The sequence below is a fragment of the Prionailurus viverrinus genome, chromosome C2 (genome assembly GCF_022837055.1).
Source record: "Prionailurus viverrinus isolate Anna chromosome C2, UM_Priviv_1.0, whole genome shotgun sequence".
In the NCBI taxonomy this organism is placed as follows: domain Eukaryota; kingdom Metazoa; phylum Chordata; class Mammalia; order Carnivora; family Felidae; genus Prionailurus; species Prionailurus viverrinus.
The window spans coordinates 92,672,920-92,685,080 of record NC_062569.1 but is presented as its reverse complement, the minus strand read 5'-3'; the positions used below and the strand labels follow the sequence as shown (position 1 = coordinate 92,685,080).

The following is a 12,161-nucleotide window of genomic DNA, read 5'->3' as shown; positions in this document are numbered from 1 at the left end:
AAGATCATGAGCTGAGCCAAAGTCAGACACTTAACCCACTGAGCCACCCAGGTGCCCTTACAAGGACACATTTTAAACTTAAGGTTATAGAAAAGTTGAACATAAAAAGAGAGGGCAGATATAGCATGTAAACCCTAAGCAAAAACAAACAAAACTGATATAGCTATGCTAATATCACACAAATTAGATGTCTTAGTTCAGCTGCTGTAGCAAAAATACTATAGTCTGGACAGCTTAAACAAGTTTTATTTTTCATATTTCTGAGGCTGGAAAGTGCAAGATTAAGGCACCAGCAGATTTGGTGTCTAGTGAAGGACCATTTTCAAGATGGCCATCTTCTCACTGTGTCCTCATATAGTAAAAAGGGAAAGAAAGATTTGTAGAGCCTCTTTCACAAGGACACTGCTCCTTTTCTTTAGGTTTCACTCCCCACTGTTTTTAGAGAGCATGAGTTGGGGAGGGGCAGAGAGAGAGGAGAGAGAGAATCTTAAGTAGGTTCCATACCTGGTGTGGAACCCAGCACAGGGCTTGATGTCACTACCCTGGGATTGTGACTTCAGCTGAAATCAACAGTCGGATGTTTATCAGACTGAGCCACCCATACACCCCTAAGGTTCCACTTGTAAGACCTAATCACTTCCCAAAGCCTCTCCTTTCTAATACCATCACAAACATAAGAAGCAAAAGTAAGCAGGGGCACCTAGGTTGCTCAGTTAAGTGGTTAAGCGTCTGACTTTGGCTCAGGTCATGATCTTGCAGCTCATGGGTTTGAGCCCCATGTTGGGCTCTGTGCTGACTGCTTAGAGCCTGGAGCCTGCTTAAGATTTTGTGTCTCCTTCTCTCTCTGCCCCTTTCCTGTTTGCAGTTTGTCTCTCTCTCTCTCAAAAATAAACAACATTAAAAAAATTTTTTTAAAAGAAACGAAAGTAAGCAAATAAAGAAGTAATTAGTGAGGATAAAAAAATTTGAACGTGATTAACTTAATTGACATATATAGTATATTACACCCAACACCTGCATACCATACATTATTTTCAAGTATACATGAAGTATTTCCCAAAATTGTACATTTGCTGACCATAAATCATGTTTCAATAAATTTCTGGGGATTATAATAATACTCAATATATTCTCTCACCCTGGAGAACTTAGCAAGATTATCAATAAAACATAAATAGGAAATCTCCTAAATACGTACTTAGTAAATAAACACCACACTTCTGAATAACATGTTAAAGGAGAAATCACTATTGAAGTTAGAATATATTTTAAGTTAAATTACAACTATGATATATCAAAACTTATGGAATGAAGCTAAAGCTGTGTTTTAGAGGGATATGTATAGCTTTTGTTGCATTTATTAAAAAGTGAAGAAAAGCTGTAAATCAATGATCTTAGAATAAAAATTGGAAAATAGTGAATTAAACTCAGAGAAAGTAGAAGATAATAAAGATGTGAAGGTTAATTTTATGTGTTAACATGAGCTGAACTGTGGGATGCCCAGATATTTGGTCAAATATTATTCTGGTGTTTCTGTGAAGGTACTCTGAGTGAGATTAATGTTCAAATAAGTAGACTGAGTAGAGTAGATTGCCCTCCGTAGTGTGAGCAGGCCTCATCGAATGAGTTGCCTGAATAGAACAAAAAGGTTGACTTTCCTCCAAGATAGGCTGACTACTTTCAAACTGGGACATCAGCTTTTTCCTGCCTCTGGACTTGAACTGAAACATCAGCTCTTCCTGGATCTGGGGCCTGATGGCCTTCAGATTGGGATTACACCATTGATTCCTCTAGTTCTCATGCCATTAGACTCAGACTAGAACTACATTATTGGCTCTCTGGGTTTCTAGTTTGCCAATTAACCTTACCAGTTAACCCTTCTAGACCTGTCAGCCTTCATAATCACATTAGCCAATTCCTTATAATAAATCTTTCTTTATAGATACATCCTACTTGTTCTATTTTTCTAGAGAATTCTAATATAAAATATGAGAGAAAAAATTAAAATAAACATAAAAAGAGAATGTAGTACGTTAGCAAAAATGAAAGTTAATTCTGTGAAAACACTAATAAAACTGATGCATTTCTGGCAAGTCTGATCAAGAATCAAAGAGAACGCACAAAGGAACACAACCTATTTGCATTCATCCCAGGAATACAAGATTGTTTTAACTTTTCAAAATAAATGGAATTATCATATTAACAGGAATATGGAGAAAAAACATATGACAATAAAAAGGTAAGTATTTGATAAAATGCACCTTCCCTTTGTGGTAAATAAAAATCTCTTGTTACACTAGAAGAAAGGAACTCTATTATTCTGAACTTTATTTACCCAAAAATATGAAAATATCCTCCTTAATGGTGAATTAATGTTTTTCTTCTGCATTCAGAAATAAGACAAAGATCCTATCATACAACCTCTTCCATTTAATATTGTGCAGCTATTGATAATATTAGTTGTTAAAAAAAGATGAGAAAGAAATGGAGGTCTCATATGTAGCTTGTAGAAATAAAAATTGGTACAACCACTTTGGAAAACTACTTGGCATTATCTATTAAAGTTAAACATATTCTTACCCCATGAATCAGTATATACCTGACAGAAATGCTTATGCATATTCACTAAAAGACATATACAAGCTTATTTATAGCAATATTACTATATTACCTGTCAGATGAATAAATTGTGGTATTGTAATACCCAAACAATGGAATACTATTACATTAATAAAAGTTAGTGAATTACTGCTATAAATATCATGTTCAAAAGTAGGAGCAGGACAGAAAAGGATATTTGATATATAATTCCACTCATATAAAATTCAAAAACAGATACTGATAACCTACAGTGTTAGAAGTCGGTAGTTACTTTTAATTTTTTTAAAAAGTGTATTCGTTTTATTTTGAAAGAGAGCATGAGCAGGGGAGGGACAAAGGGAGAGGGAGAGTGAGAATCCCAAGCAGGCTCTGCACTGTCAGTGCAGAGTTCTGTGCAGAGCTCAAACTCATGAACACTGAGATCATGACCTGAGCTGAAATCAAGAGCCTTAACCCTTAACCGACTGAGCCACCCAGGTGCCCCAGAAGTCAGTAGTTACTTTTAGAAGATAAAGAGGAAACGGCAATGTTGACTCATTGAGGATATGAAATAGGCTTCTGAGTGTCTTGTATTGTTTTTATTCTATTTCTTGTTTTTCAATTATATTTAAAAAAAATTTTTTTTTCAACATTTATTTATTTTTGGGACAGAGAGAGACAGAGCATGAACGGGGGAGGGGCAGAGAGAGGGAGACACAGAATCGGGAACAGGCTCCAGGCTCTGAGCCATCAGCCCAGAGCCTGACGCGGGGCTCGAACTCACGGGCCGCGAGATCGTGACCTGCCTGAAGTCGGACGCTTAACCGACTGCGCCACCCAGGCGCCCCTTCAATTATATTTTTTGACCCAGGTAGTAGTTTCATAGGTATATTCACTTCATAGTCATTTAAAGACACATCCATAATTTGTGTGCTTTTCTCTGTCCCTCAGTAAAAATATTTATTAAACACGTATTCCTGATAAAGGAAATTTATTTAAGAAATGAATCAATTCATACTCTCTTAGCTATATATATTAAATATATAGAGAATCCAGGATCTAAGTAGGGAAATATTAGGGATTTTGCCACTAAAGGCAAGAAGAAAACAAGGATGCTCACCTTCTCCACTGTTTTTAATACTATAGGATGTTTTAGTAATGCAGTTAAGACAAGTGAAAATAATTAGAGTCATAAAATTGGAAAGAAAGAAGTGCAAGTCTCTGTTTTTGATTATGTGATAGTATATCCAAAATGCTTAATAAAATGAACACTAAAATGAGTATAAATAATAAAAAAATTTATAAGGTATTATACTAAAACCTAACCATAGAAACAATGCACTTTCAAAAAAAAAAATAATGAAGAGAAGATCCAACTTAAAATAGCAACCAAAAACTTCAAAGTGATTAGCTATAAAATTAATAATAAAATTTATATATGGAAAGTATCAAACTTCCTGAAAGGTATAAAAGTATATTTGAATAAGTGAAAGATATCTTTTACTCTTGGATAAGGTGACTTACTATTTTTTCCCATTTCTTGAAGTTTACTCTTTTTATTTCTTGACTTTATAAAGTGAAATGCTTATATCAGTAAAAAATTCAAAAATTTTCCTCTTTTAATATGTATTTCTAAAACAATTTTTGTTCTTGATGAGGCTAAATCTGTATCTAACAAGTTTTAATATAAGGCATTTTTTTTCAGTTCTGTTTCATACTTTTCACTATAATTTCTTCTTTGACCATAATTATTTAGAAGTGTATTTTTTAGTTTCCAAAATAGTTTTGTTAATAACTTCTAATTTTATTTCATAGTTGTTAGGAAACATAGTATCTGTGATTTTGATTTTGTGGTATTTAATAGGTTAATAGATACTTATCAGATACCTATTTTCTTCAGATACTGTTCCAAGTCTTGATGATATAGTCAGAAAGTCACCTCCTTTGCCTTTACAGTACTTAAATTCTATTTTGAGGGATAAATGTTTAATATTATGTTTTATAGTAATATATAATTAGATAAAATGTATATATAATATATTTTTGTGACTTGGGTGATATTCATGTTTTGCTGTGGTCAGACATATTACGGATTGATCTTGTCTTGATTCATCATGGTCACAGAGTGTCCTTGTCAGATGTCTCTGGGTATCAGGAGCTTTTCTCTTTCTCAATTCTCTAAGTGATTCTAATATTTTTTTATACTTATTATATCATAATGTATAGTTATGTCAATAAAGTGTGACATTTTGAGGCTAGGTAGTTTATATTTTGTGATTTAATGAGGCTATTGCTGGTAATGTTTTATAAACAAAAAACTATCTTTCAGATATTTCTATGAAAAAATATAGCATTTTAGATTATTATTTCATTACATCTTAGGGTTCAAATTTTGAAAGGTTATATTATTCATTCTCTTGCTAAGTGAGATTTTCTGAACTTTTTAGAATTACAAACCTCCTTTCCATAGATTCCATAGGAATTGGTTTAATGATACATCATTTTCTATAGTATGCAAAAAGAGCTGATTTGAAGTTAAAAGTCATCTTAGTATAGTATTTATGATGTTTTATAAATTTTAACAAATATTTTTAAAGTTTACACTTTTGACTTTTTTAATTTAGCAAGTCATTATGTCATTTACTTTATTTTAATTTAGTATGTAAAGCTCAAATTTTTGCAAATCAATTTTAAAATTTACTGTATGTAATTTAATGTTGAAACCTTTTTTATTTTAGTCATTCTGACAGGTGTAAGGTGGTATCTCATTGTGGTTTTGATTTGTGTTTCTCTGATGATTAGTGTTGTTGAGTATCTTATCATGTCTCTGTTGGCCATCTGTATGTCTTTTCTGAAAAAATGTGTAGTTAGGTCCCCTGCCCACTTTTAGTCAGATTATTTTTTGGTGTTGAGTTATATAAGTTCTTTATACATTTTGTATATTAACCCCTTATTGAGATATCACGTACAAGTAACTTCACCAATTCAGTAGGTTGTCTTTGAAAATTAAAAATACAAATGGAGTGCCTGGGTGACTCAATCAGTTGAGTTCAACTCTTGATTTTGGCTCAGGTAATGATCCCAGTATTGTTGGATTGAGCCCCATGACAGGCTCTGCGTGCGGAGCATGCTTAAGATTCTCTCCCTCTCCCTTTGCCCCTCTCCCTAGCTCATCCTCTCTCTCTCTCTCTCTCTCTCTCTCTCTCTCTCTCTCTCTCTCTCTCAAAAAAAAAAAAAAAGCATATGATCCAATAATTCTACCACTGGGTATTTACTCAAAGAAACCAATTATATTAACTCAGAAAGATATGTGCACCCGTGTTTATTGCAGCATTATTGACAATAGCCAAGATATGGAAGCAACCTAAGTATTCATCAATAGACAAATGAACAAGAAAGTTGTGGTATATATACACAATGGAATATTTGTAATCATAAAAAAGATGTGATTGTTACATTTGTGATAACATGGATAGACCTAGAAAGTATTATGCTAAGTGAAAGAAGTCAGATTGAGAAAGACAAATACCATATGATTTTACTCATATGTGGAATCTAACAAAACAAATGAATAAACAAACAAAAAACAGAATCGGACCTATAAGAACAAATTGATGATTGCCAGAGAGGAGAGGGGTGGGGGATGGGCCAAATGAGTGAAGGGGAGTGGGAGATACAGGCTTCCAGTTATGGAATGAATATGTCACAGAAATAAAAGGCACAGCATAGGGAATATAGTCAATGATACTGTAACAGAGTTGTATGGTGACAGATGGTGGTTACACTTGTGATGAGCATAGTATAACATATAAAGAAGTTGAATTATTATGTTGTACACCTGAAATTAATGTAACATTCTGGATCAACTGTACTCAAATATTTTTAATTAAAAAATAAAGTTAAAAATAAAACCTTTACCCTCCCCCGTTCATGCTCTGTCTCTCTCTGTCCCAAAAATAATAAATAAATGTTGAAAAAAAAAATTAAAAAAAAAAAAATAAAACCTTTAAACATGTTATAGCTTCAAATATACATTTATTTCATAATACGATATTTGAAAAATTTACATTCCCAGTTAAAACTAGTTCATTTATTTTTGTCTTTTTTTTTGTGTCCTATTATAAAATGTTGAGGTAAGTGATTAGGTCTCAGGATGCTATATAGGAGTAGCTTATAACCACCACTCTATTTTCTGTTTTTACCTCTGATGTTTTAGAATTATTGAAACATTTTTCTGTATTGTGTAAGAATGTTTATCAGACAAATACTACTGTGTTTTAGTAAAATCATCTTAAAGCATATTTGTGGAAAATATTATCATTATTTGAGCACTGGCCCATTTTTATCCTTCCTGTTTTTTTAAACTAATGACAGAGTAAATATAACTACAAATAATAACTCCGAATTATATGATAATAAAAATCAGCATGGCTAGCAGTAATTAGCCAAATGAGTTGAATATGATCATCTATTAATCATTATCTGTTCTCAAATACTTCTGTTTTAAAGTGAAAACATGTATTTTGTTGTCTTCTTTATTGATTTATAAATATCAACCATTTTTAATGATGTAAACCTCTAGAATACGTTTGTGAACTTTTTAGGGTTCACAAATCACCAGTTTAAAATACATAACTCACCCACTCTCTGTATGGCTTATTTCACTTAGCATAACACCCTCCAGTTCCATCCACGTTGCTACAAAAGGCCATTATTTCATTCTTTCTCATTGCCACGTAGTACTCCATTGTGTATATAAACCACAATTTCTTTATCCATTCATCAGTTGATGGACATTTAGGCTCTTTCCATAATGAGAGCCAAAGCATAAGAGACTCTTAAAAACTAAGAACAAACTGAGGGTTGATGGGGGGTGGGAGGGAGGGGAGGGTGGGTGATGGGTATTGAGGAGGGCACCTTTTGGGATGAGCACTGGGTGTTGTATGGAAACCAATTTGACAATAAATTTCATACATTGAAAAAATAAAATAAAATACATAACTCCGAGAGAAAATTGGATTTGATATAAAGAAATTAGAAATCAATTTGTGGCCATATTTTTGCAGTACATAGAACTGAATGGCATGTACATTAGTCCTTAAACTTATCCCATTTCACCCTTTATTTCATCTTCATTTTCTATCCCATTTTTCTTTGTTCCAATTTTGTCATTTATTTTTCTGTTCTTATATATTTATGTTTCCTCAATTTCTCTTTGGAACAAGGCAGATTTCATTGGTAAATATTTTATATTGAACTAGAGTTTATTTGCCATTTTTTAAAATAGGAAATATATATTCAGGCTCTAGAAAAATTGATATTCTAAATAAAGTTGTGTTTTGTGTTATGATTTTGCTTTATTGTATTAACATTAAGCTTTATTTGGATCAAGTAAAATTAATGTTGGAATTACAAAAATTATTGTTCTAATGTTTTCCAGTTGCTGATAGGTTATGAAAATGGTACTGTAGTATTCTGGGACTTGAAATCTAAAAGAGCAGAACTGAGAGTTTATTATGATGAGGTAAGTGATTTCTACTGAAATATTTGAAAAGGATATTATAACTTTGTGCCTGTTTTCTACTCTAAGCTTTGTACATTACCAATTTTTATCATTGGGAAACTGCCTGGTTCTGACCCAGTGCCTCATATTGACCGTTGGCATTTGCACAAGTTTTAACTCTGGATTGTTCTCCTGAATGAGAATTTTCCATTGACTGTTTTTGGGTCCCTTTTGGCATCTTATATACATTGATGCCTAATATCTATCCTTTTCCTTCTTTAGGTTTTCCATGGTTATGTCTTGCCTCACTCAGTACCCTTAAGATCTTTAAAGACACTATTCACAACTTCCTTAGAAAATTCTTTTTCTGTGGCAGAAAATTTAAGAGGTCAGTTTGAAAGGCCTTATCATACAATACTTGCCTTCTCAGAATAAAGATTGATTTTGTAAATAGTCATACTTAAGAGTCAGTACGATCTTGAAGGAAGTTTTATTGTACATAGTTGAGACCATTAGGTTTTCATTTAGAGAAAGCAATGAACTGCTGTTTATCAGAGAATAGACTCTGCATTAATACTCTAGTTGTTTAAAGATTGATTCTATACCATTAATGATTTCCCCTTTCAGAAGAACCTAATATGAAGATAGGTTGGGGCAAAAAGTGAAAAAGGGTAATTACCTCTTATAGTTGTGGATATAAATGTAAGCTCTCAATTCAATTTTAAAAATAGTAAAGTAGGGAGAGTTAGGAAAATACAGGTCAAATAATCATTATCTGGTATCACCCGCACTTATATGGGAAGAATGCAGAAGAATTTAAGGAAACACTGAGATAAATAGAAAAATTAAAAAAAAAAACACATTTCTTCATGTTCTACCTCCCATCCTTTCATAACAGTTGAATTTTTAAATTCGATGCTTAAAGATAGAAGCTTTTGGCTATTTCATAACCACACACACACCCAATTTGTTTCTTAGTGGTTCTCGCAAACTAAGATTTTATGGTATGTACAAGATAATTCTCATAGTGACAGAGTTCAGAAGTACTTAGTTGGGTAATTTGGTCATGATTGGTGGAAGATACCCTGCAGGTGATGTCATACATTTATGCTCTGTGTGATGAACTTCTATTGCATCTTGAATCATAAGGAGAGAAGTCCCTGGGGAGCTAAGCTAGATTTTTCTTTTGTTAAGTACACAAAATATAAAGATGACTAGTAGCTAGATAAAAGTACAAATATGATCTGAGTATTTAGCCAATTGGAAATAGAGTAGGCCATTGAAAAAGGAAATCCAGAGCAAAATGCTGACTCAGCTGCTTTTTTTTATGCCCTAAAACAGTGTAGAAGGAAGAGTTCTAACCTTAAAAAGTGAGCAAAAACAACTTTTAGTGAAATTTTCAAATAAACATTAACAATGTTTAAGTCAGTAGAGTATTACACTACACCTATTTTATACCTAAAAATCATTTTATATATTGACTTATGTATATATGTATGTATATACATATAATCTATTTACTGTGATGCATAATTATATATTCTATCACTTTAATGGAGATAGTTATATATATATCATTTTACTGCCAAACTTTTAAGACTTTCCTCAGCACTTTACCTCTTGTATTTAGAATTTACTTGTAATACTATTATGAAATGGTTTCTAATAAGTCACCAATGACCTCTTCATTATTTAAATAGTGACCCCTTCATAGTCTTTTAAGTTTCTCATTAAACCTGTGGCTTTATATCAGCCCCTCCTTCTTAAAATTGTGCCTTCCCTTGTCTGTGTCTTTCTACCTCATTTTTTGCCCCCCCTTTCTCCATCACTTCTTCCCTTAGTTTTCCTTTAAATTATAGACACTCTTCAGGATTCTATATCTTTACCCTCTTGATTTCTCCTCCAGTTTACATTTGTATTCATGTACTTTTCCCATCATTTCAAATATTAATTTTATGTTAATAAATTTAAAATCAATGTATCTCTAACCCTTACCTTTCTCCTGAGCTCTTGATCCATATATCTAACAATCTATCACACAAGTCCAGGTAAATATCTCATTGACACTGAATTTACATTTAAAGACCTAAACCTTGTTCTGTGTTCTCTTTTTCAGTTTTTAAATTTTGATTATTTATTCCAGTTTGTAACCCTTAGAGTCATATTTAATCTTTCTTCTTTACATATCCTATGCTATCAGTTTTGTAGTCTCTTGATTCTGTTATATTGTCTATCATTCATTTCCTTTCTTTTTTTCATTCCCACTTTCTATGTTCTAATCTAGGTTGTTATCTCTTGCCTGGAAGACTATGATAGCCTTCTAACTAATTGCATTTCCTCTGATATCTTACCTTTTCAGTATCTTTCACTAACAAGATTATCATTTTAAGACACAGATCATGTAATTCTCTACCTCAGAAACTTTGAATGGCTCCCAATTATCAACAATACAAAATCTTTATTCCTTGACAGGAGATTTAAGATCCCAATGTTATCTTTTCCCTTTAGTTTAATGCCATGAATCTTTATAAGCACTCCTCACACTTCAGGCATATTACTATCTGCTAAATATACCATTTATTTTCCACCTCCAAGCCTTTGCTCCAGCTAATTCCTTGTCACGAACTCCCTTCTTTCCTCTTTTGCATATCAAAATCCTATTAACTTTTTAGCCACTGTAAAGCTATTTGGACTACCTAACTAGCCCCTTGATGAAAAAGCCTTGATGAAAGCCATTGATGAATAGTTAGGACTACCTAACTAGCCCCTTGATGAATAGCCATTGATGAATTGAATAGCCATTGATGAATTTGTTTTATAAATCCAACATAGTTTTCAGAAATAACTATATGAATTTACTCCATTAGCTGTGACATTTTTGTTTCATTACATCAATATTTCTAAATAATCTCTCACAGTGAAAACCCTCAGAGTTTGACATGATGATAACCTTTTAATTCCTTGAGTAGCCACTGGTTTTCCTTTTTAATATTGATATCTGCTTTTTGGGTTTCCTTTTTCTTTTTTGTTGTAGAGAGAAACTCAATCACAGCCATCAAGTTGACCAAACTAGCTAGTGTTTTATCTTCTGTATTTTATTTTCTATCTTTTTAAAAATTCTTCTTGTATTAGTTATATTATATTTGTGTGTGCTTTTGTTTTTGCTTTGTTTCATTTTTGGTTTTTCTTCAGAACCTTAAGGTCCTTTTTTAAGAAAGGAGTAGGGTATAATCAAATTAATAGAAATTGGGTACTTACCCATTAAATGTATTCAAATGCCAGTTCTTCAGTGATGCACTATTTGACCTTCTCTAATAACAAACTGGTTTTAGATGCCTATTCTTACCTATAAGTGTACAGTAAGTATATATCTTTCATGGCACTTAGACTTATTTTGCTTTTATGTTGTAGCTATTATTTTTGTACTTGTCTTCCCCAGAAGGTAGGAAGAAATTCAGTAAGATAGGAAGAAGGGTTAGGGCTGGAGATGATCTCTCTGCCTCCATCATTCATAGCAAAGCAGTCTGAGAGAACTTTACATTGAGTTCATCAAGTTAACACGTAAAAGTTAAAACATTTCCCTTGATCTACCCAAAATAGTGAGAATGAGCAAAGGAAAAGATGAAGAGTATTTTCCTCTAACTGCCTCTACTGAACCCTGGCAAAAAAAAAAAAAAAAAAAAAAAAGTCTTTAGTAATGAAGAATGAGAGAGAAAAGAGAGAAAATAAGTCCAGGGTTCCATGTTGTCTTTTCATTTAATTAAATCTTACTTATCTTGAGGTACAGCTCATATCCTATGTCCTTTTATGATGTGTTTAATGATTACTCTAGCCATCAGTTATCTCTAACTCTAATAATACTTACTGTTTGGAAAACAAACAATAAATTAGTTTTAAATACACATATCTTAGTATATGGTGTTTGTGTGTGTGTGTGTCTTAGTTTTATATGCAAATATATATGCATATTTATGTTAAAAGTTCCAAACAATAACTATTATTAATATTCATTTATTTCAGTCTTCCCTATTTTGCAGTTTTGAAAGTTCCTTTAAGGAAAGGGTAATGTTGTACATAT

General features: G+C 32.4%; 1 protein-coding gene across 3 annotated transcripts in view; it reads left to right on the top strand.

The window, feature by feature from the left end:
- STXBP5L (syntaxin binding protein 5L) overlaps positions 1 to 12,161 on the top strand; it is a 398,449-nt gene that overhangs the window by 171,575 nt on the left and 214,713 nt on the right. For all 3 annotated transcript variants that reach the window (XM_047876610.1, XM_047876607.1, XM_047876609.1), the window contains exon 8: positions 8,021 to 8,104. In XM_047876610.1, the coding sequence (XP_047732566.1) occupies positions 8,021 to 8,104 (84 nt within the window). The remainder of the gene's footprint in view (positions 1 to 8,020; positions 8,105 to 12,161) is intronic.